General features: G+C 37.0%; 1 protein-coding gene across 1 annotated transcript in view; it reads left to right on the top strand.

Annotated features, from left to right (window-relative positions):
* PDE10A (phosphodiesterase 10A) overlaps nt 1-26,350 on the top strand; it is a gene marked incomplete at its 5' end in the record, with an annotated part of 179,305 nt that overhangs the window by 70,876 nt on the left and 82,079 nt on the right. The window contains one exon of the mRNA XM_084261656.1: nt 6,905-7,033. Coding sequence (XP_084117782.1) covers nt 6,905-7,033 — 129 coding nt within the window. The remainder of the gene's footprint in view (nt 1-6,904; nt 7,034-26,350) is intronic.

Here is a 26,350-nt window from a genome sequence, read left to right as displayed (position 1 = left end):
GAAAGAGGTTTGGCCACTCTGATTTCTTCTTGTGAGTGATGATAGTTTTTGCCAGACTGGTAGCGTCAGGTTTCGCAGAGTTTGGGCACTTGGTCACATTACATTCCTGTACACTTAAATGGATTAAGATAAAAAGTCTGACTTGAAAAGGATATTCCAAAACTGACTGTGCCTGTGGTTTTGAATCCTGATGCTTTGAACAAAGAAGGGATTGATTTAATGGGATTAATGCTTAATCCAAATGAAGCAATGTACACACATGCCTTGAATGCTTTTAAGAATAACTACAAATATCATTTATAAGGTTCTGGAGAGTGAGAGAGAGGTGAACTTTGTGTGAGAAAGAGATGGGGTAATAAAGCTTTAAATAAATTGCAAGTATGGTATTTATGTTCAAGTGCTGATTTTGAGTGTGTTGCACATCTTTGCATCATTTGGATATTTCAGATGAGGAGATCTATTTAAATTTATTTTATTTTTACTTGCATTTATGGCAAGAATTTTTTTTTCCTGCTGTAGGTAATATCTTACCTGGAAAATAATTATCATTGTGATTTGACGTTTGGGTGGAGGTTTTTTTTTTGGGGAAGGGGGGTCGGAGGCATTTTTTGGGTGGGGTTTTTTCTTGGCTTGTGGATATTTCTGTGTGAAACAATATTGTGGAACAATATATTGTTTCTTACTTGGATAAATTATGACATCACCCTTATTCACTCTGTCTGTGGCCCCTCTAATTTCAGGGAATAATTGCTTATTAAACCAAACCAACCCATTTGTGGGTTTGGGTTTTTTTGGTTGTTGGTTTCATTTTTAGTTTTTATTCTTTTTAATTTTTTTAATGTTAACAGGTACAGTAGTTATATTATTTTGCTTCATTTTTATTAATAAAAGCTTTCTCAATACTTTAAAAAGCCATCTTATTTCTTGTAGTGACCAATGGATACCTTCACAATGTGTTTTCAAAGGTTGACTGGGTGAAATGCGTGTCATCTGGATCACACGCTGTTGTGAGGGCAGCAATGACTGTGGTCTTTCAGAGTGTAGCTGCTCTAGGATTAAAATGCTGAGCCTCCAGAAGTATTAGGCTGGCTCATCAATTTTTATCCATTCTCCCTTCCTCTCCGCATGGCCCCCCAGCCTGGGAACCAGAGACTTTAGGTGAAAACTGAAATTCTTGCCTAATCATGAGATTTGATTAAGCTAGTGGTTTTGGAAAAAAGACCAAGTATCACCACGCTAATGAAAAAATTGCAGGAATTGCTAATGACGGGACTGACTCATGTTGCTAAATGAAGCAGATTTTTAAACATAGCTCTAGGCTTCAGTTCTTTCAGCTCCTTCACAGTCAGCTCGGCTTTGTACTGAGCTCAGTGAAGCTATTCTCAGAGGAGAGTGCAGTACCACATGGATTAAGAGTCAGAGAGTGGAGCCATTAATTGATTCAGTACTACATGAGTTATCTAATATCTAGGAAACGTTTTAAATATGTTAGGCGGCATAAAAAGCTGAAAGCACAAATATAATTTCCAAGTGATTTTTGGCTTTATTAATTTATTTTTTTGAAAGGAAGGCTGTTGGAGACTGGCTCAAAGGCAAGGAGTAGTAATTCCTGGTAATGTAATTGATGTTTGAAGGAAGTCTTGGTTTATTTTTGAATCCAGCTGTGCTATATCTGGGATAGCAGACAAACAGGGCGAGGGAGCTTTCTTACGTACTAGATGTTTCTTTTGTATGTGTCTATGCTGTTACGTTGTTAGAATGTTTCCTGGCAGTGCCGTGGCCAAAGCCAGCTAGCGATGTCCCAGGCAGATCCCAGACATTGGTCTGGAGTAGGCACAGGGCGGGCATAGTTCCCAGCAGGCAATCAGCATGTATTCCTGTTCCAGTTTTTCCTCATCTTCATTGTCTGAGATCAAGACAGCTTAATAGTCAGGATAGAGGAAGTTAATAACCGCTTGGTTTCAGGTCAGTGAACAGCCTTAGATGTACTCAGTTTACTGATCTAGACAAACCTACATGTTTCCTTGGAGTGCTATAAAAATTTAAACCAGTAAAGTGAGTAAAGTTTCTAAGATGCCAAGTTTGGTAGACAGGATTGTGGCAATCGACAGGGTGAATACAAAGACATTTATTACATGAATCAGTGTCCACTGTTATGCTTTACTCTTTATTTTCCATACAAATATGCATTTTATTTGGAAACTGTCATCACTCACTTGAGACTTCTTGCAAAATATTTGTGCTAGTATGGAGAAAATGATCTGTTTGCATAGCATGCCCAACTGAGATGAAAGTTCTCTAATTTTCTCTCATCTTCATCAGTAGGTTTTTTTCAGTGCTACGGATTTTCTTTTTGACTGTTGCTGGACAGTGGGAGAAGGCTCTGTGAATTCAGTTGATCTTTTAGGGTTCTGCTTGATGTTATCCCTAATGAAGTGTTGGAATTGTTACAATGAAAGTTTTACTGGTGGGTGAAAAGGGTAATCCAGCCTTGAGCAGGCCAGGCAAGTGCTAAATCAAGCAGCCTGCAATGCTCATGCTGGCTTTATATGGGGCGCAGAAATACAAGTATGTGAGAAGGAGATGGTGATGGTACTTGGGGTTTTGTTTTCATTTGGCTTTTGTTAGAAGTACTAACAAAACCAGTCAAAGTCCTGCTTATGCTTTTGAAGCCCAAATGATCTAGTCCTGGTACACTGATGAGATAAATAAAAGGATTAAGATTGAAAGTGAAACTACTCTTTAAGTAGTTCTACTAACCTTGCTAAATTATCTTCAGATAAAGGCTTCTTTATTCTTTTTCCTTAGTAAAATGAAGCCTGTTTAATAAGTATCAATCATGGGACTGCTGACAAGCTAGCTATTTGTTGAACCAGATTATGACAAATGTTTGGCTTCCTATGTTATGTTGAAATTATTAGGCTGTGATATTTGGTAACAATATTTGTATTTTCTATAATTAGGTTTACTAAAATTAGAAAGGGAAGAAATCCACTCATAATTCTGTCTTCAAATGCATATATATATATATTTCTGCTATCAATTTCATTGAAATAAAACTATTTCTTATAGTTTGTGACAGGGGAAAAAAAACAAACCCAAAACACCCTAATGCATGTTCCATTGAAATTGAGGGGACAGGCTGTCTTCTGCCCTGTGCTTTTTATGGAGCTTTGCCAATATTATGTCATCCTGCCCTGTAATAAACGAATGAGAAACAAAATAAGGTGAAACAGTTGTATAAAACCCAGCATTTGTTGAAAAGCTGTATTTCCACTTACTGTTCAGAGAGGAGTAGCCAAGAAACGGGAAAAACGAAACCAAACCAACCTTGATTAATGTTTTCCGTGTGTATGAATGAACTTTTAAAAGCAGATGGCATGGCCAAAGGGAACATTTCAAATGAAGATCTACAAAGAGAGCCTAAACAGGCATGCTGGTCAGGAAGCAAGGAGCTGCTGAGCTAGCACAAGTGGCGGACAGTCTGAGCCATTTCTTTGCCTACAGTTTGTTCAGAGTGAAATGAAAAAAGGAAGAGCTTATGTGATACGTGAGTGTGCTTTGGCGTGATATTTTTATTAGCATTTCCATGATTTAATCACAAATCCAGCACATATAGTTAATAATGGCATAGAACTCAGCAAGAGCAACTTGTGCCAGAAAGATATCAGCACTTAAATGTGGGTTTAAAATAAAAATGGAAAGGAGAAAGGCAGTTTGGGGTGTGAGTGTGTTTTTAATTAAACAGGATATATGTATGAATCAGGAAGGCAAACCCCAGTGCATAAACGGAATGAATGGACAATCAGCCGAAACGCCAGGTTCCTCCTTCAATTCCCAGAGGAGTCAGGGTTGTTCCAACCTTTTTGTGCTTGCTGGCCCGCTGCGTGCTAGGCTGCAGGTCAGAGTTCCGCCCCCACAAGTGATGGTGTGTCGGGCGACAGGCAGGGTCCAGGAGGCAAGGCGAGGCAATGCTTTCTGGGGATGCATGAAAAGAAGCCAGGGCAGCTTTTTTTCTGGGATATCTCCATTGATCTACACAGCTATGAAAGCATCTGCTGCTACCTTTTCCTCTATTAGACACTGTTGATGTATCTACTTTATGCTCTGTGCAAGAACTGATGAACAAGAATGACAGAAGTCCCGGCATCACCTGGAGTGATGTAGTGAGCGCTGTGGAAATGGGAGCCAGACTGTTGTCAGTAGTAATAAGGGGGAAAGAAAGGACTAGTGGAGAAATTTCTAATGTGGATGCACATTTACTGCCCAAAATACTTAAGACTAACTCGTTAGCTTAAGAAAATTAATAACCTGAATTGTTTTTTGCTTTCTTAGGGTTTTTTTTTTAATTCTGTAGGTGATACCAGGTTGGCACGATGAACTTTTTGTTCCTCAATTTTGGTCAACTTATTGTTCTCCTATTTATTAAAATGTTATTAATAATTGCCTCTGAATTATCAATATTTATTTTTATTTTTGCACATTTCAGAACTGAAAAATTAAAACAGCTCAACACAGGAGGTTAATATTTAATAAAATTTTATGTACCAGAAGTTTTCAGAAACATGAAGTCTGCAAGTACAGTTGTAAATCCCATTCTGCTTGCCTCAGTCTACAAACCTGACGTTGAAAAAGTGTGCCTGCAGAGATGCCTTCAGTGAAATAAAGGGGGGGTGTGTTGTAGGATTTCTTGTATGAGCTCCCTGAATCACTTTCTGTATGAGGTTATAGCAGAGCTTTTGCCCTCAGGTTGCAGGATATCTAGAATGGAAATGAAACTCGTGGCACGTAGACTGAAGCCTTACTTCAAACTGACAATTTATTGAATGTTGATGTGTATATTGCAAAACCCACAACCCAGAAGGGTTTGAGTTGAGGAAGTATTTCCATTGAAGTCAAAGAATACAAACTGCATGCGTGAGAAAGTTAAGGTTATTTTCACTGAAAAATCAAATCAACCCCTGTAGAATTTCAGTTGCTAATTTTGCAAACTTTTTGGTTCCTGTTTTCTTAGTAGAAGCAAAAAGTGTTTGTTTGCAGCCTAAAGACAACCTGGAATTTTGCAAGCATTTTGTGACAAACCTGTATTGATGGTTTTTCATCCAAAACTTAAAAAGGAAATACCTTTTGATGACTTTTTGATGGTTAACTCTGGTACATTTTCAAAACGTGATTGTCTTTATGAATTATTCTCCATATGTTTCCTTTTGAAATTCTATTACTTTGAAATCAGGAAGATTTTTTCAAGGTATTGCATTTTTCTTAATTGCACAAATAACAAAATTATGTTCATTAGTCTGAATTTCTTTCAGTGTGGGAGGCAATGCTTCTATTGGCTGAAAAATCTTTTCATTCATGTGGCTCGTGTACTTGGTGATCTAAATTCAGTCACTGTTGCCTAAGGTTAAATAATCAAAGTAGTGGGGTTTTGTTTGTTTGCTTTCATCCCACTCGCTGATCATTTCCTGCCTTTACTGATGTTGGAAGAACCCTTTCTTCTTTTTTAATGAAAATGGGGATGCTCACTTAAGGCCCTTAATTCAAGTGATCCAGATCAGGAGATTCCTGCCTATAAGTGTGAACGTTGTTATTTGAGGCAGTGATACCCACCAGGAACTGCCACCTATGCAGATTAAGAGAAAGGGTATTTTAAACCCGTGTTTGGGCTGGTGAGAATGATGCAGCACAGTTGGTGTGGGGGGAGTGGTGTATGTGATTAGTTCTCTGCGGGTGGGAGTTGTTGGTTTGTGCTGTGGCATTGCTTCATGGAGGCAGTCATAGTAAGCATTTGTGAAATATCTTAAAGGTTACAGTCATTGAATAGCATTTAAATTACACTGTAACTGTTTTCAGCGTGTTCTGATACTCTCTGAAGCGTAAAATAGGAAAATGTGATCTTATTTTATAACACCAATACTCTCCAAAAGAGGTCGGTGTTGCTCGGAGGGGAATTTCTCTTCTGTCAGACCTAGGCTGCTTTGCAGTTACGTTTACACATGCACACAGCACAAGTGGAGAAGGTCTATTTTAGGGTCATTACCGCACTTGTAACTGCTCTTCCCCTCCAATCTCATCAAGGCTTTGTGATTTGGGCCGCACCCTCCTGTTGTGCCAGCCTGGGGCTGTTCTTTCCTGCCCTCCTTCTATAGGCTTGGATTCCCATCCCTGCCACTGGTGTTTTGTTCAGGGGATTTGGGAAGAGTATGGCCAGATTTTAATTTTATGAATTTAGGAGTTTATTTAGGTTTGTGTCAGGGGTCTGAGTTTCTGAATTTTGCTTCTTTATCCAAAATGTGTACGAGAGTTTTCTTTCTGTTGCAGACGTTGTAAAAGCCTTTTATCTACAATTACTTTTATTTTGATAGCTGAGTTACTAAGGCATTGGAAGCGTGCATTTGAAAACAACATATATTTCTAAAGTTACTTAAGTAACTCCAGTGTTTAAAATTTGTGCTTGATTTTGGTGTTGTGTAATAGTTTGTGTTGCTTTCGCTGCCCCTTACAGTGAGAATTTAATGCTCTATGAGAAATACCAGTTCACTTTCTTCTATCTCCTTCCACCTGGTTTCTTTATCAATATATAATCTTGCGTATATTGGAAATGAGAGTCATAACCCTAAATTTCTTCCTGGCTACTTCTCGCAGGGAATGTTTATGTGTACTCCTGTAGGGATCTCTTTGTACTCAGTATCTTCCATGGATATGCTTTGCTTCTACTATTTTCTTTATGACGACTCATTTTTTTGACTGGATGCTGTTCTGTCTGGGAGGAGACAATTGAAATAGGCATACATTCAGTTAGCATGTTAAACAATAGGTTAGTGATTGTTGCTGGTGTCTAGCTGTTGTTTCATACAAAGAATTTTGTACCAATAGTGTAATCAATTAATATTCTCTTTTTCAGGTTTAACAGATGAAAAAGTGAAGGCCTATCTTTCTCTTCACCCCCAGGTACTGGATGAGTTTGTGTCAGAAAGTGTAAGTGCGGAAACTGTGGAAAAATGGCTAAAAAGGAAAAATAACAGACAAGAAGGTAAGTCTTTTCTATTAGCCATTAATATTTATCCTTGGACAGCTCTCTCGTAGTTTGAGATTTGAAAAGGAAACCTTATTTTTGGTAAAAATTGACGGTCAGAATTTTTATGTCTAGGTTCCACTATTTTTTGAAAGGTAAAACAGGTTAACAAAGTTTTACAGCTATTTTCAGCCTTTTGGCATTTCTGATTTGGAATACACTGGTATTTGTTTTGGAGGTTCAGTTTGCACATTTTGAGTTGCAAATAATATTCCACCAACCAGTAATATCTGTTATGCTAGCCTATGTTTTAAGAACAAAATTTGATCTTCTTGTATCTAAGATTTATAAGTTTTGAATTAAAATTTTGCAGTATGTGCAGGATGTAAGCCTCAGTAAAACAGCAGATATACCATCTGAAAATTTGCTGCTTTGAATATCTATTAAGACAATTTTAGATGTGAACATTGACAGAGGTTATAAAGCGGTGTGTTGAATTTTTGAGGTATTTCTGTTGGGTTGCTTTAGGTATAATCCCTCACCTACTAGACCCAGAAAACCGTTCCTTATGAGTTGACCTGGGTTGACAACAACCATAAATTTTGTTGTGAGATTGTTGCAAACATAGGATTGATGCAAATCTAACAAGGATCTGGAATATACTAGGTAAAATGCAAAAGAGATTTCCAAGGTGAGGAAAGAAACACTGATTTTTTTACTCTGCGTGTGCATTGCTTCATGGCTGACTTTTGAGGTGCTTGGGGTTTAAGTTCTGGTGATAATTCCCGTTCTACATAGGGGGGGCTGTTCCTACTTTCTAAAAGATTACTGCTTTCTGCAGAGTTATAGTAAATGAAAATGGTGGGCAAGGGACAGAAAAGGCTGTGTCAAGACTATGTATCAGATTTCAAGTTGTCAGTATGTTTTTATTAGGTGTAAAGAGGTGACCTAATAGAAAAGTAAAGGCATGTAGCAACAGACCACCTGTTTACTATTTGCTTAGTGGTTTACAAACCGTGGTGCTGCGGGTTGGTTATCCTTTTAATCCACGAATGCTGTCAGAAAACCACTGTTGCGAATCAAATGAATAAATCATGACAATGCTTGTTGGTGACAAGAGAAAAAAAATACTTTGATGTCACTAGAAACAAATAATACTTTAAAGAATTGTGTTCCTGTGAAAATGATTATTTTCTCTAAGGTGCTTGAAATCACTGTAAGAAATAACTGCTTGCTTGAAATAGAATGTATTGTTTGGGTCAAGGATCTAAGGGTCTTGATGGTAAAACTGAATGAATGCTTTGGATACCATTTCAGCTTCAAGACCTTATATTGCTTGGTGTAATTTATTACCAGTTTCCCACTTTTTTGGGGGGGCGTAGGGGTTGGTGACTATTTATGTGAAAGTGCTTATAAAATTTTTAGAGCCAATTACAAAAGCAAAGTGAATGCTGACCATTGCCTTCATGAAGTTATTACCATGAAACGCTGCAACGGTGTGGTTCATCCATTGTTTTCTCAAACTTTTAAACTTGCATTTTATGGCTAGCTCTCCCTAAACTGTTGAATTAAACTTGTCAAGCAATAGTTATGCTACCATTATCATTTGATTTTAGATCTTAAGATCTGGTATTTCTAGCTTCCCTGCTACTTACCCGTGAGTTTAAAGGTGGCAGTTATGCAGATGTGCCTTTCTTAGTGTTGGATTTTTAGATGAAAATAAGCAGAACCAGGTTTAAAACTACACTTGCCAAGTCAAAAAGAATAATTTGAATGCATATTTTTTGTAGATTGAAACAGATACTGATTAGTCTTACCTGTTATTTTCTTCTAGATTGATAAAGGCTGTAGCCATATAAAATACCTCTGACAACAAAGCATCTTAATTTGTCAGGAAACAACACTTTTAGGAGAGAAGCTTCCTAGATGATTTACTCTGTTTTATATATGTACAAATCCTACTGCCAAAGTGATGGTGGCAGTGAGAAAGGAGGAGGAGATGAAACCAATTCTTTTGGTGTTAGCACAGATTTGTGGTAGCTTGAAGTGAAGATGTTGCCTAAGTCACTTAACATCACTAAGGGTGTAATTTTCCCTCTATCCCTCTTGCTTTAGTATAGTCTACCTTACAAATGTTCACGTCATGTAATGTGATACAGATAGAAGAATAAGCTTTGTTTTTATTAGAAAGCTGCCAGGCAGGCGAAGTGCTGCTTTGAGATCCCTGGCTTAGTGTCTGTACTCTTATACGTTGGTGACGCAGAACAGTCATTAACCTATATGCAGCAATTGTGTCCTGCCTGATTTACAGGCATACAGCTGTGTGGGCTCTTCAGCCAGCAGTCAGTGGGCCTGCAGCCAGGGTCATTTATCTGAATTTCATTAGCAGGAACATAAACTGGAAGGTCTGATTTGGACTTAAGTGAACCAAAACTTATCTGTGACCGAGATTCACTGAATTAGTTACTTTAGATGGATTTTGATGGGTTTGGTTTTAGTTTTTTTTTTTAAGCTCAAAGTATGAAAAAGGGAGGTAATTGGTAAATATTGCAGGTGTAACTATCTCAGAGTATCATTAGTTTTGTCATCAGTTTGTATGAGAGAAATCTTGTATCTGTCACAGTAAATGTTAGATTGAAAGTTGCTTGTACCTGGGTGATGGTGACCTACCTCAGATTATAAAATAATTTTTTTAATTTTTTTTTAAGGTTTTGGCTTGGTTTGGGGTTTTTTTTTGTTTGTTTGTTTGTGTTTCGTTTTGTTTTTTAGTATGTTGGAGAAAACTTGCAAAGGTAGCACTGGAAAGGAATGCTGCTCATACTGAAATCTGGGAATTCACTGCACCTTCTTGGACCCTAACTATTATCTACTGATAAAATACATGCTCAAAACACATGCAGACCTTGTATTGTTGCACAAAATATTTCCAAACAGCTCTCTTGGTAATAAGCTAACAGTTGAGTTTTAAATTTTTCATATCGAGATCGTGGCTGAGTTAGGCAGGACTCTGAATGAAATCGACTGCAAACTGGACTGCTTCTCATGCAAAATATTTTTTGTATTGGTGTTTCAAGAAAAATGTAACCACATAAGAGAGTGTCTTGATTAAAGAAACAAGTTAGGTAATTCAGGGTTTATTTTAACTCTTTTTCAAAGTTTTTTACTCATTAGGTATGGAAGAAACTTATTTTCAAGTTAAGCATACTACTTGTAGTCTGATGCCTGGTCCATACTTCCTGCATTATTACCTCATGGGATGTGTTATGAAGTTTATACATTAAAAAAAAAAACCTTCATGTAGATGCAGTGAATATGAGCTTTTGCTCATATAGTTGATCTTACTTGAGGTGCTGGTGTAAGTTATACCAGTAAGATACATGCACTTGCTTTAAAGATTCACTAAAGATACATATTGCTTGAAGGAGAGGTTTTTTTTAATGGACTCATAAGAGTTAATCTGCTCCAGAAGGTGATTTTTTTTCCAGATGACTAGATATAATACAGAACTCAAAACACATCTTTCATTTGTTCTTTTACATATCATTCAAGCAAAAGTAATTGATGACTGCAGCAGGAGCCATAAGATTATGGCAGTTTTAGGCTCTGCCTGACAGGTCCCCCTCTCCCAACAAATTTATCAGAAAAATATTTATGAACTACAACCTTAATTATATTATTTGAAGATTCACCACCATAAGAAAAGGATGCTAAGCATGTTGATTGTAAGCCAGATATGCATCCTTTGCACAGCTGACACTGAATTTCTTGGGTGTCTTGGGTATCTTGCTGATTTTTTTTAATGGTGTCCAAGGTATTGCATAGAAAGGAAGGACAAACTGCACTGACCCAGAATTTCTATGTGGTGAGCTGCCTATATCACCTCTTGCTAAGTGAGAGCAAAGTTATCACTTCCCTAAGGGGATGGCCATCATGTTTGTCAAAGTGCATGATCATGTGTTTAATTACTGCTTAATCTGGACACATCAAAAGCTTTATATGTTATGTATACTTGCAATACTTGCCAAACTCATGTGAAACTTTGTATAGTGGGAACTTAAAGTTCTTTGCGGCCACACAAATGCTATTTTAAGTAATTCTTAAAGACAATTTTTGATTACAAAAAAAAATATAGAATAGTGTATTCAGTAGACAGCATGATACTGATTATACACAATCAGAAGTTACTGTCTGTTAAGTGCAGTGGACTTAGTGCATTTACAGGAACCTAACAGATTGTCATAGTTGCCCTGTTTAATTAAAAAGAAAAAAAAGGTGAAGAAATTAGAAAATTATTTTCTTAATATGATGTTAGTGTGATATTGCTGTAATGTTTATTCAGGATAAGTCCTCAAGAAGTTATCACAATGCTTTTCATAGGCTTTGAAAAACAATAGGATTGATTGTCTTAGGGTAAGTCCAAGGTATTGCCATGCTAATAATAGTATTTCCATCTATTGACTTCATAATGTAATACTATGACGTAACTTGCCATACATTCACAGAATCACAAGGTTGAAAAAGACCTTTGAGATCATTGAGTCCAACTGTACCTGTTCTCTACTGGGCAGCCTGTTCCAATGCCCAATAACCCTTTCAGTGAAGAATTTTTTCAAGCAAGAAGAGAATGTATTATGTAATGGAACAAAAATAGTTAGCATTTTCTAGATTTCCCTACATGAGTTGTTTAAACAGAAACATTAAATGACTTTTTAAGTCATTTCACATATGTTCTTTTATGGGCTGTTGATTTTTCCCATTGTGCTTTCCTATATCCATTCATTTCCTGTCACTGTTAAATAAGTGCTATTCAGTAGATAAGCTGTTGCTAATATTATGCAAATAATTAAATGAGTGTATTTGGTTGTTTCAGTTAAAGGAAACTTGTGAACGTTCAAAGTACTTTTCCTTCTTTTTATTTATCATTGCACAGTAAATCAGAGTGTGTTCGTTACTACTTTTATTCAATTACTGTAAGCACTCTGGCTAACTGTAATTCTTCGTTAGTCATTCAGATGCATGATTTTTGCGTGGCGTATCTCATTCTTGTCTTGTTTCTTGTGAATATGACAACTGTGTGTGGGTTCAGAATTCAGATTAAGCCCTGATTCTCTTTTTTTTTTTTTTTTTAAGCCCAACCATTTTGCTTTCCACCCTTTCCCCCTTCTTTTCTACCACATGTCCACGATTTGGGGAAAGGTGGCAGTCAGATGTAGTGTGCTGTGTGGCTCTAAGTTTGGCGGAGGACTGGGACACCTATTTCTGGATACACCCATTCTAATTGTTTGGAAAATTGCTGTAGTGAATTTGTTTACTGGTTCTTTAAGGTTGATACTAAATGTAAAATTGTGCTAATCTACGTCATTACATTAAGAAAAAAAAAAAAGTAAAAAGAAAGAAACAAGTTCTGTGATCCAAAATAGCCAGAAAATTGTTTCATTTCTGGTGTTGCAGTTTCAGATACTAAGATTTCACCATCATGTGCTGCAATCCTGCAAGAGAGAAAGTAGTGAGTTTTGGAGAGAATTGAAGCACACATTTATACAATAAATCAGTTATTCCTTTATTTTCCCTTTTAAACAGGTAATTAATTCCTGTTTTTAAATGATGCTATGGTAGGGGAATGTTATTTGCATTTTGGCTAAGGTTTTTAAATATGGGAAAAGCTATGTAACATGTATTTGCATGAGCACGGATAGAATATATTCAAAGATAAATGTAAGCAGGAGGAGTATGTGTATGCTAAATACATGTCAGCTTGCTGCCAGAGTCAAAAAGAAAAGCCATGGAGGTTATGCTTGATTGGTTAGTTTTTGAGGTCTGTGCATTGCCACACTAACTCATCAGAAATGCATGTTCTGTGGTGTAGGGTAGTGGTTGTAGCAGTGCAAATGAGGGATACTTGATACTTAGAAGCTGGAGACTATCACTGTTGTGATACTCCACAGCTTGCTGCAATTCTAATATCTCCTCAACCTAGGCAAGAGCAACTGATGTGGCAGCATGTTAATGACCTCCTTGATTTATAATTAGGCTCTCTTAATAATTCATTGATGCTGTAGATGTGCTGTTTCGTTCTGATGCAGCCCTACTGTGCTTATGTTTGTGATATCCAAGCAGACAACAAATACTTGCCAAAAAGCGTGAGGGAATGTGGGAATGATTTGCGTAATGTGTGACTTGGCAATTGATGCCATAGTTGTAGCTCTTAATGCTTCCTTATTAATAAACCCCACTATTTACCTGTTTTGATGCCTTTTTTGGACTTTTTTTCTCAAAATAAAACAGAATAACTCCTCCAGGCTCATTTCTCCCAGTGCAGGTGACATAGTTACTTGCCCTGTTCTTACTCTGCTCTCAGCATCTGCTAATGGCCAGTTGGAGACAAGATGTAGGATGAGGTGGACTTGTTCCTCTGAACCAATGTAGCTGTTCTGATGCTAACAGGTGCTACTTTTCAGGGATAGTATCTTGATTGATAAAAATGGTCTTGAAACATTCTGAACGTGTTTTTCATAAAATTTGCAATAATTACCTGGAGGCTTGAATGCACAGACCCTGTTCCTCCATGAGTCCTTACTTCTATAGAGATAAAACCGATAGGTAGAATTTTGTAAGGAGTAGTTTACAGGTTGCCATTTTTCATGTGTCTAGACAGTATTTCAGAGGCAGACTGATGAAGCCATGGTACTTCCCAGAGCTGAGGTAGACCTCTAAGTGAGAATGCTATTTTAGTTTAGATGATGAAAATGGCATGCGTCTGTCACAGGTAATGAATTATTTTGAAGCTGATTTCTGGGTAGGCTGTTGTATTGTGCCACTGCTTTTAAAAAATATTTTATTGCTGTGTCATTTCCTGAAATAGTCGATAAAATTATCCAAGGTGACTGGACTGTGTGTCCAGTTCAGCAGGGTTTTTGTTGTTTTCCTTGAGTTAATCAATAGAAAGCCAGCTTAGAAGTGCGTTTGTTATGGCCATGGAAATATTGAGGAGGAAGAGTGAGTGAAAAAGTTTCTCTCTGCTGTGTTGTCAGGCTATTCCTTTAGGCAGAAGAAAGGTTAGTGGAAAGGATACATGGGTCAGATCATAAATGGTTTTTATGTACTGGTAGTACAGAAATGCTGAGCAGTGGCCTCTTAGTAGACAATACTGGGGCCTTGAGTGGTAATGATGTTTTTTGTTCAGTACGGGTGTTAATATTGAAGCAGTTACTGATTTTAGTCTTTGTTATTTGAATGGCTATCACTAGCAAACTCCAAACAACTGCAAAAACAAGCATGGTAGGTAAATTGAATATGTTTCTGGGCTGTTTTCCTCTAATTTGTTGAAGTATGTGAGAGTCTATTGTCTGGAAAATTGTTTTGAGTGTGTCAGGTGGAGAAGGTGATTTTTTTTCTGGTTTTCTGGAACTTTCTTGCATATTTAGAATTGTTTAGATGGCAGAGATTTCCAGAGAGTAATCCCTTAATGATGAGCTGTTTGGCCTTAGGAAGTAGACATTGCTGCTTGGTCTGAGTTCCCTCTTGAACTAATTATGTTAATCACATTATGTGGAGCAATCATTCTCAACATCTACTTAAACTGATGTTTGCTGTGTCTTTGTTATTCTTGAATTAAGATTTTTTTTTTCCCCGTCTAATTAAAAATTCTGCTTGTCCCTATTTATAAACCTTGCTTCACTGAAACATTTTCTGCCCATGTTAGAAAGTAAATAGATTTTTGTCCTTTCTCAATCTTTCAAGTAAATTAGGACATGGAGCTTCTTTTAGTATCTTCCTGAGAAACAGGTTTCGAGGTTTTCTTATTCTTTCTTATCAGTTTACATTTTCAATGACAATTGCAGATTGTCTATGTCTTCTATAAAGTGTGAGCAGTGTAAGAGACTGTAAAGTATTCATTAGCACTCTATGCAGTACAAACCCATTTCCCTCCTATGCAACACAGTACTTAATGTTGCTCTTTGTTTTCAGGTTGTTTCCCTCCTGTACATGGGGTCTTTGGTTTGACACTAAAAATTAGGCAAGCAACAGAAAAAAAACCCAAAACCTCTTACTAATTGACAGAGAAGGACAGTTCTGTTCACATGTGTGGAGTGTATATGCATGTAGCCAGCATTTTACCTGCATTAAAATGGAGTAGGAACATTCCCATGGGCTGTAAACTGAGAAAATAATAAATAAGAACAAGGGAATAGTCATTGACTTTTATGGAATGGTACCTTTTTAAGCCAAGTAGAAAAGTATTAATTTAGGAAATGTTGGCTACACAAGGCCTGTAATCAAACATTGACCAATAAGGTTAAAAAGACAAAATGTAAAGTAACTGTATATGTTAGCATTGGTTGTTCTGTCCATTAAATGAGACAGTTTAATAGGCTGTTGCACTCTGTGTGCACAAAGCAAGCATGAGTAACTTATTTATTCATGAATGTTTTGCACGCCAGTTGTGAAAAATGAATTCAGCAAGGCTCTTGATACCTGGTCCATTTATAATATGTGTGTAAAGATTCTTTTATCTCCTAGCAAGTACATGAAGCCCTGAGGATGAATGAAAATTCATCTTTACTGTGGAGGTTGCTGGTTGGATGTAAATAATAATGCCATGCCTTGTAAAAGGATGATTTTCTGTTTCTGTGGGTGAAAGCAAATAATGGTATTTGCCTTAACCTTTTATTGGTTATTAGTGAAGTTTTTCAGCAGAAACTGCTTTGTTATGTTAAGACTTTGAATTCAGATTCTAAAGAGAAAAGGAAAGCACAGACATCAATATATTCATACTGTGGGCTTCATGAAGACTGTCAGATTTCAGTGTGTCATCCTATAGTGATTTAGCTAACAATGATGGTAATTCAGTTACTTTATCCTTCAAAGTATCTGATTAGAGTTTTAGACTAGTTGTCCTGTGCTCAGCTATCAGATTCAGTGCAGCTGATTCAAAGAGCGTACATGTCATGGTGAGTCATAGATACTCACTGTATTTGTCCTAGTGGTCATTGGTAGGTCAGCTGCTTTGAAGAGGGAGCTTTGTCCAAAAATAATTTCATGCTGTGCTTAGGCAAATAAATCCTGGCAATTAATTTTCAACTAGACTATAATAATCAATAGTTGTTGCCTGTGTTATGAATGCATATTACATTACATTCCCACTACATTCAGTCAGAGGAAGGTCTAAGCATGACTTCATTCTCATTGGTTTACAGCTGTACATTCCCTAACCTAACTGCTTCAGGTGATGATACTCTTTTAAGTATGTTACAGGAGGGGCATGTGAACACTGCTACCTCTGATTAGCTGCCGAGACTTTAGTTGAAGGAAGACTTATGTCACAAATATTATGCAAATACTTTGAAGATATTACTACACATGTAGATGGAAATTATTTGGTTCAAAATGTGCACTCAAGCTTCAGATGATAAAAAAAATAAAAGGCAAAAAACCCCACAAAGCCTTGAGATGAACTTTCTTCAGTGATGTTCAAAGGTATTAGAGGCATTAGATAAAATGTCCTCCCATAGATTACTAACTTGCTAAAAGCTGGGATGGGAAGTAAACTACAGGAATGTTTAGACAATTTTCACTACAGAGGTCATCCAGTAGTCTTACAGGGATTTTTATTTTCATAAGCTCTCTGGAAAATGGATGCATAGTAAGATGATAAAGTTTCAGGCATACTGAAAATTAAAACCAGATGTATAGAGGCTGAAAAGAATCTCATAAATCTGAGTAATTGAAGAACAAAGTATGGGATAAAAATCAGTTTTCACTGATCTTTGCCTCTGATGCCAAGTTGCATGACACGAGTCACATCTACAAGGATAAACTACTTTTCCTTCCTTCTAAAATAGGATGTCTAATAGGGCATCGTATCCAGGCTACCTCCTGGGGTGGTCATGGGCAGGTGGTAGTTCTCTCAGATGACCCCAAACATTGTTTTGGGAGAGTGCAAATTGGTAAAGGCCCAAGCTACATTGTGAGTGTAAACAATTAATCAGGTATTAGTAGTGTTCAAGCCCAGTTCCCAGCCCCATTTCCTCTGTTACTTTAAGCGTAGCCTGAATTAGATAAAGAAGCTCAAGGAGAGATCCTGATAATATAGTGGGAAAATTGGTCATTAGAATTTTTCAACAGATAAATAGTTCAGCCAAATGCAACCATACAGGGAACAACATTAAGTCATTGTGGAAATTTGTGATTAATTTGAAGTTCAGATGCTTTGTATAGGTAATGTAATTTTTTCAGGATGCATAGAAAAGCAAAGATGACCTAAAGCGTAGAAGTCTATAATCTATATTTCTGAAAGTAAAAAAAGCAAGGAAGAAAGGCAGTGTTTTTTAAACATAGATATTTCTGTTGATCCAATATGTGAAAACAGTTCTATCAGCACAGCTGAGGGGGACAAAAAACTGTTTGACTAGCAACATGTGGGGACTGGAACAACTACTAAACCTGATTTGTCAATGGAGAATGTGCTTAAATAACAACATACTTTAGTTATGTTTAATTATTTTAATCATTTACACAATTGGAGTGACATAAATGACTATTGATTATGGAACAGGAAGAGATTGTAAACTGGAATCTCCTCTGGGTCTGGTGGTTTGTTTTTTTTTTTTCCTGGGGAAGACTGAAAGCTCAGGTATAAGGAAGTTTTGGGGAAAAATTATAATGGGTTATAAAAACGGTGTCAACTGGTATTAAGTCAGTAAGGTATACATTTTACTTGAAGGACTCATCATCTCTAAGCATCAGGATGGAAAGCTAGAAATAATTAGTTGTTTAAAGAATAATATTTTCTTAACAGGAATGTTGGTTTTCTGTGCTTTATAGATTCTGTGAATCTATTCTGTGTCTATTGAACTAAATATAAGACATTTGAGCATGTGTGTTCAGTATCCATAGATTTCATGGTTTGTTTTGGGGTCTTTTTTAGGGGGCTTGTTGTGGAGGGGAGTTAGCAAAGTCTACATTTTTTGCACTGCCACGTGCATCTCTTTAATTCAGCCGCAAAAAGACACCCACACCCCTCGATAACGCTGTTAGCTCTTTATAAAGCTTGCCTTGCTTGTTATCTTTACACTGTTGCGACTTTTATGATGCTGCTACCAAACAGAGGGAGATTCTTCATTCTGCAGAAGATCTCTCAACTGTATCAGAAGTTTTATAATTTTGACTGCCATGATGAAGACAGTTGACAGATTTACCTTTTTCATGACAGAAGAACTAAAGGGCACCCTGCAAAATGAATTGGCTACAGATTTGAAACAACAGGATGTCCCTTTTCGCACAACCCAGGCCTAAATTGTGAACTCATTAGCATAAGATATTTTAGATGTTAAAAATGTAAATGGGTTCAAAAAGTGATTAGACACATTCCAAGGAAGAAATACTTCATCAAGAGCTGTTATACACTATGATCCTGATGCAGTCTCCAGCTGAGAAAATTCATAAGCATTTGATTGCTCTGAGGACATACTGGAGTAAGTATACTCTGTGCATCTATAGTCTGTGCTCTCGCTCCTTTTTATATAGCATTGTTTCTTCCTACTTCTTCCATAATGAGCTGTCAATAGCCATTGTCATAGACAATGGACTTGAGTAGATGGACTTTTAGTTTAGCAGAGTTAGGATAATTCTTCTCTATCATTATGCTTCTGCTGCCTCTCTGGGATTTATGTGCCATCCATTGTTAGAATTGTGAGTCAAGTTGGCTTAGTAACAGATTTGAATATTCTGAAAAAGAAATTGTGTTTTTATAGTATAATACATTGTTTATGGATCTTTTTTGATGAGCTATATGAGGTCTTTTCAGTAGTCACACTAAGACATCACTCAAACCCTTCAGAGACAGCACCTTATCCAGTATCACGTTACTTAGCTGCAGTACTGACCTAAATTATTTTTATTCTCTCTTCCAACCTGCATTATGCAGAGGTACCCATAAGAGATGACTGTGAATCTTCTTTGGCTTGTAGGGAAAAAAAAAATTTAGAGTTATCCAGTTGAAATTACTGAGTAAAACTGAACAATAGAATAAGTATCTTGGGTTTGTTTTTTTTTAAATGCAAAGCTAGACTGTTTTGTGTGCTAGTTTGGTTGTTCAGCTAGCATAAGGGAGCTCTCTTACAAAGTAGTTGGTCCTTACCCCAAAGCACTACAGTTTCATTTCATTTGTCATTAAATAAGTATGGGGAGTGAAAAGGAAAGAGATGATTGCATCTCTTCCATTGTTCCATTGCATTGAAACCAGGATTGGGAAATTAATAAGACACAGTTCAATGATAAGTGTGGGAGGAGGAACGTGTGAGAGTTTTTGAAGGATTTATAGTAGCTGGATGTAACAGTGGCATTAGATTTTGGTGATTGGGTGGGGAAGTGACAACAGACTTGTTACGATTATACAAAATCAGTTCAAGTGGGTTCACTGTGAACACTCAGAAATATCTTCATGCGGTGTGTCAGGTATTTGTGTTGCAATGGAGAGATGTTTATTCTGGGGACGTGCTGGGCAATGATTTTAAATTTGCTGTAGAACACTTGTGGAGGTTTATCAGAACAACTTTTAAAGCTACTAACTACACAGTGACCCATCTTTGGAATCAGAGTTGCCATGACCCACACAGTGAATGCCTGTTCAGGACGAGAGAAGGTTACTTCATTTAAATTTTTAAAATTGCTGGAATGTGTTCTTTTTGCATCCTATAACCTAGGAAGCCATGTCATTGTGACACTTGCTGGCTTATCATCATGTATACATTTCATGGTATATCATATAAATGTGCTTTAGGAATAATCTTAATTTTCCCTGTTGCCTGTTACTTAAGAAAAAAATTAATTCTGCAAATGATAGTGTGTCTACAGGCATACAGATCACTTTTTCCAACCGTTCTCTGGCCAAAACCATTTTTATAGAACAGTAATTTTAATTCTTCCCTCTGCCAACATGCTTGTGTTCCTCAAAAAGCTTTGCTTTTGGACAGTAAATCTCTGATATACTGGAATGTTTGGTGTACCTACTGGAGCAGCCAAATGTATACCCCAAGTACAGTGAAAATGGCAGCATATAATTTAGAAAAAGGGTTTTACAAGCCTTTTCTCAACTTCTGTGGGTTTTTTCCCATCAAGAACTCTTGGTTGCACTGATTAATAATAATTACCAAATTATGAATGAATGTGCTTTGAACAGGTCTAGCAGAACAGTTTAGACTCTTCAAAATGTTTGGAGTTTCCAACATAGTTGTTGTCTGACATGGTCCAGTCCAGCATCTTTTATTGTCCGTTTTCAGAGCTGAAGACTGGTGAATCAGCCACTGACCCATGATGGCAGTTTTGTATTTCACAAATAAGTCTATGATTCGAGAATGGATAAGCTCAAATTTTGGAATACGCACTACAACTGTGTGTTTACTCACAGGCAGATTTATTTAAGGATTGTGAAGATTGACCCTTTGAGATAGGGACATAAGATGCTTTCAAACACACTTGGAAGAAACTCACCAAACCTGTGCTTTCTGTGGGTTATTTTAAGTTTTTCTTATAGTGTAACAGTGGAGATTATGTTCCTCTTCACAGATGTGGATGACTTCTGAACTTGCAATTTGTTAGTTTATATACCTATCCATGATCTCATTATTTGGAGGTGCTTCTGGAGCACTTCTAGGAATACAGAAGTGCAGATAGAATCTAGGAGTGTTTCTTGGGTCAGCTGAAACAAATTCATTGGGCAGGTTACTGATTTTTAGCAGAGCCAATTTTTTCTTTTTAATAGGAATGATGAAATAGGCAAAGCCCTATACACAGAAACCTCAGGAATAGATGTCAGGTTAGAAGTTTAACTTTTTTCTCTTCCTTTTTTTTTTTTTTTCAAAGGGGGAGAAGCTATTTGATTTAGCCTTTCTTCATTCTTAATAAATGTGCACAAAGTCTTTGATAAATATATCTTAGTACTGGTGTTGTTATACTTGTTTTTCTGTACTTTTGTGATGTAATGGATTATTTCAAATAAGACAGTATGTTCTCTGGAAGTTTTCTCAACCTCAGAATTTTTTGGTTGAGTTTTTGAGGAGCTGTATCTTCTACAGACTGTTAAGAAATGGTTGCCTTTTTCCTGAATGATCACCTTTACACAGACCTTCTCTTCAGACATTGAAATCAACATCTGCTTAGGTCAGCGTCAGCTTCTTTGTGAAGGTAACTTCTTTGCATATCGATAAATAGGCAGAATAAAGCCTACTGTTCCTTAATTCTCTCTACCTCCCTCGGCTTGTTATTTCTTTTGTACATATATTTGTGTAGTTCTGAGGTTATTGGGAGGTATACAGTTTTTAGTAGGTTTTCATTTCAAGGTCTTATAAAAAGAAACATATCTTACAGTGATGAAATTATTTCCTTTGGTTCCAAGGTTCTTCCTCTCCATATGTCCAAATCCTTCGGACGTGTCTGTCTGTCTTCCAGAGCTTTTTCTGAAGATGGATTTTCTCAGAGTGCAGAAACTGAGATGCTTGTCTGAAGCTTTGTTTTGTACAGCAGTTAGATGAGATTTGTCTTAGGGACAGGTAGTCAGGGGCTTTCTGGCTGATAGCAGGCTTCATTTAATAAAGCTTTGGTGAGTTCTGACTCTCCATTTACCTCCTAGGAAAAATATTTAATAAGGGCTCCTGTTGCTTTTATTTTCATGTCCTTAATACTTTATTGCTACTTCTTGAAAGATAAGGAAAACTGTTGCTGTGTGACAAGGACACACGTTTCCATTAGGAGAATCACGTAAAAGGAGGGCTGGCATTCCTTTACTCTCACCAGGGTCTTGCAAAACTGTTTCCCTTTTGGGATTTTTGCATCACAGATCACTTGGGTTTTTGAAATGTTTTTAGAACGTGTTCAGGATCCAAACCTAGAGGAGGAATCAGGTTAGGGGAACTAACTTGGCTTGGTAACTCTTGTGTTTCCTCAAGGAAACAGACTAGGAATCTAGAGCACAGTATTGAATTTCTGGTCTGACCTTCCAGTAATCCTGTTGTCATCTCAGTCTGACCTCTGCTTTGAAAATACCTCTGATTAGTTGCAAGAGATATCAAATTTAATTAAATGTTTTTTTCATTTAGCATCTTTACTCTTTGCGAATTTTCCTTTTAGTGCTTGTGCAAAGTATGTTGACTTCCTAATGCTGGCAGCCATATACACAGGGGAAAAAAATCACATCACACCAGTTCAATGAATTCTTCTAGAAAATCTAGGTTTATGCAAAACCAGAACATGTTTTGTTTGGGTTTTTTCTATTTTTTTCAGAGAAAAGATACCTGGAATTCTTTGTGGCCAACTGAGATTATACAGGAGAATATATGCTGAGCAAAGATGCTTTTCCTTGACTTCATGATACAAATGTCTTTTAGTTTTGCTCCTAAAACACATCTAAAGATGAAGTTTCTCTGACTTGGGCCAAAAAGTTATTGTACATCAAGAATATATGTGTTAAAGAAATTGTCGGCGCCTAAGCATTTACTCTTGCCTTTCATACTGAGTTCATATGTGAAGAACTCTCCTAGCTTGTTTATAAATCCTCACTTTATTGAGCCCTTATAAATTTTCCATTACTGCACTTAGCATTTACTAGGAAAATTACTCCTCTGAAGATTAGTGTTTCAAGACATTGTGGCATAATACATGACAAACTGAGTTGCCCTGTCAGTATAGAAGCTTAGAAAACAGCTTACCTGTTTATCCCACTCATGCTTTTTGTAAATGCTCTTGGCTACATTCCCAGTAAATATAGGAAAGGGGCTTTATCTAGTGGTTTCTCTAAGGATTCCATTATGTACTGAAACTTAAGCCCTTTGGGGTGGATAAAAAATGGACAGAGATGGGGGAGTAGTACACTTGGACTAGAGAAAGGAGTGGCTTGTATAATGTGTTGCTGATGGCAAACTGAGAGACTCATCCATTTCAACTAATTAACACCTCTCACATTCCAACAAAAGTGGACTATTTATTGTTGTTTCTGTTTTCGTGCTGATTTTCATTTCTGGCTCTTTGTATATTGATCAGGTAGAATGCTACAGAGCCTGGGTTTCTTCAGGTTTAAGGAAAACACAGTTTCTGGAATATAACGAGTTGCTATTCAAGTAACAAGTACTATTAATATTAGCTGTTAACTTAGACAATGTAGTTTCTAAAAGAATGCCTGCAGTTATATACTCATTTTAACATCATGGGAAATTCTTTTATATGCCAAGTTAAAGGACGCTGTGCTAGGTGACACACAGAATGAGAAGTAGCTCTAGCGAATGATAGTATTTTAAAACAGAATTGAAGCTTTTAATCTGGGTTTTTTGGTTCTTTTGATAATTATAAAGTTATGTTTAGTACTACACAGGGTTCTCTTAATATAATTCTTTTCAAGTATTTGTTGTTTTGTGTTTTCTTTGAATCAGATTGTGTACAGTATGGTTATGACTAGCATTGACCAGGTGATAGATTAAATTCTTAATCTTTTGACTCTAAACCACCTCCCAATACATTGCCAACATGAAAGTGTCTTTGGGGACAGAACTCTGCCTGTACCACATGGCTGACTGCCAGGTCTTTCCACTGTAAAGCCAGCTATTATTTTCTACTTTCTACTGCACGGTAGGGTGCATCCACCTTTTTACAGCATTCAGCCATAGCTCTTTATTTTACGGTAATCTTCTGTATTAGATATTCACAGGAATAAATTTTCTCTAGCCATGTGGGTCATATTTCTCCCAAGCCAAAGCTGAAACATAATAGACTCATTTCATTCCTAAAGTGTCTTTGTAAAAATTATTGTCCCTAGCCAGGATTTTTCTTGGAAATGGACACATTTTTACCCTGTCACTGACATTGTAGGCATACCTTATCCAATTTCATTGCTGTGCTACATTAGGCAAGCAAACAAAAGTAAATTAGGGAGTAGTTTTGCATTCTTTCACCAAACCTGGAATTGCTGTGGAAAAAAAAGCAAGCAGTTAAGTTAGTGATATGGCATAAAGTAGTAGTTGGAATCACAGGCCTCTTTCAGAATGAAGTTAAAGAATCAGCCATTGTGCTGTCAAAGCAAGTTCCTCTCCATGCTTGTTTTTGTCTTGAGGTTTGACTAAATAATTCAAAACCAGGAAGCTAACAATAATTCTAAATCTTAATCCTCATCCCTTCTTTGACCATCCCTCAAGTCTTCTCATTTAGACAGTCAATCCTATATCATTTAAATGTAGGACAACCAGAGTCTGCTTGGTGATGTGACTTAGCTGTGTTTGTCTTGAAATGGTGTTTAAAGATTTGAAGACAGCAGTGTGAATTCTCACATAAGCCCTTCTCTGTGTGCCATACAGATACCTAAATATTAAAACTTCTTATTCTTTCTGATGATGTGCTAGAGGAAACCATTAAATATAAATGCATGTTGATGTAGATCATCACACCCTTTAAATGGAAGAACCCATTAAATCTAAACATCCCTCTGACTGCTACATTTCACTAAAGAGGATGTGTCTGTGTGACCTGCCTCTGAAGGTAGACATAATTGCATCTTTTTAAAATGAAATATGAAGCTATTACATATGAAGGAACTTGTTATGTTAGAAAAAAATTATATATATATATATATATATATATATATAAAGTTAACAATCATCTTGGCAAAGACAACTTTTGGTGCCTCCTTAACAGCCTTCAGAATCTCAGGCTCTTTTAGTAGGCACCAACTGGTCTTGAATAGCCAAGTCAGTAAGAAGCTGAGATGCCAATGAGTCCTGTCTACTCCAGCAGTATTCACTCAAGCCAGAACCTCTTGGTTCCCAGGAAATAACTGTGTGGTCACTCTAAGCACGCACTGCCTGCCCTCACCTTCCATCCCAGGGTGTATATATCCAGCTTTTCCCTTGTGTTGGTTGTGGTTCTTATGTAATTGTAGATTATATCTACAGATCCCTGAGTTGCTGCAGATGAAAACTGCCCCAGGGCAGTGGGGAGAGTGCAGAGGTGGCAACTTAAGCTTAAATTGGTTTCTGCTGGTGCAGACCTGCACCTTGCAATTCCTCTCTAGATAGATTTGGCTACTCCAGGAAGAAAGAGTTTCAAATATTCTAATCGGAGATTGCATCAGTTGTAGTTGATGAAGTAATAGGTGCACATTGGCACAACAGTGGATAAGGTTTGGGTAATAGATCCATCAAAAGAAAAAAGAAGTGCCCTGCAATTCTCTAAAATCTGGAAAGAATAATTTATAAATACACATTTTGGGGCAGTATACCGCCCTCTCTGAGTAATTTTCCATGTAGGTATAAAAGCAAGGACCTTCCAAGAATGGTGCCCTAGACTGAGTAAAATATGCTTGGAGTGGACAAGGTGCTTAAAGGAGTTAAACCTTCACAGGGGTTTTACTATTAAAAATTGCAGAGAGAAGCAGTGTACATCTGAATAAATCGGCACCCATGGGAACGGATATATATTAGTTTGGAGCGAAAGCTGAATTTCCAGCTGTTAGCTATCTCTCTTTGTAGTGAATCCGTTTTGTCACATTTGGAAGGTGTCATGAATTTGCATCTTTTTCAAGTAAAATAGAATCCTAGCAGACAGACACCACTTTACCGAGTTGAGACATCGCTGTGGCTGGAAGAAAGACAATAGCGAGTAAGACAAGCAATTACAAATTGTGCTATTCCTAAGTGAATTCCGTGCAGGCTAATAATTCAAGATGGTGAAGAGAACAGCAGATAAAGCATCTCAGGTATCAAGTAAGCCAGTCTGGCACAGCATTTAAAAGCAGTGACACGTGTGCTAGACGCATTTGGCTGACCTTTTGCTTATTTTCTGGGAACATCACCTCAGAGAATAAGACAGAAATTTCTCTGGGGATTATTTCTAGAGTAATTTCATTGTTGCTTCTTGTAAATCATAGTATGAATTTTACATCTATGTTTAAAGAAAAGTAAATGCAACAAAACCAACAGTCTCTTTCCCTCTCTGTTGTCTTAGAGACTAACTTGAAACCCTTTGTACACAATTCTGTCTCAGAATGCATGGAATAACTTGGAAGTGACCCTGGAAAATAAATTACTGTTTTACAGAGTTTTTCATGCATTTCTTGTGTGCTTTTGTTTCGTTTGGCATTATTGTTTTTATATACCAACTCGTAAATGTGGGTTTATAACTGTTATTTGTACTTTTACGCTATTTTGAATCCTGCAGCTTTATTTGCAATATTACTGTCTCTTTTGTATAGTTAGTGTTGTCTAATGAACTTATAAATACTTCATTCTACTAGAATTTTAATAATGCCATCTGTTCACTTGATGGAAAATGGCAAAGCACATTGAAGCAACTGCC

The sequence above is a fragment of the Gallinula chloropus genome (assembly GCF_964237585.1).
Source record: "Gallinula chloropus genome assembly, chromosome: 3".
Classification (NCBI taxonomy): domain Eukaryota; kingdom Metazoa; phylum Chordata; class Aves; order Gruiformes; family Rallidae; genus Gallinula; species Gallinula chloropus.
Note: the sequence above shows the minus strand (reverse complement) of the source record. Positions and strands in the feature narration are given on the sequence as shown.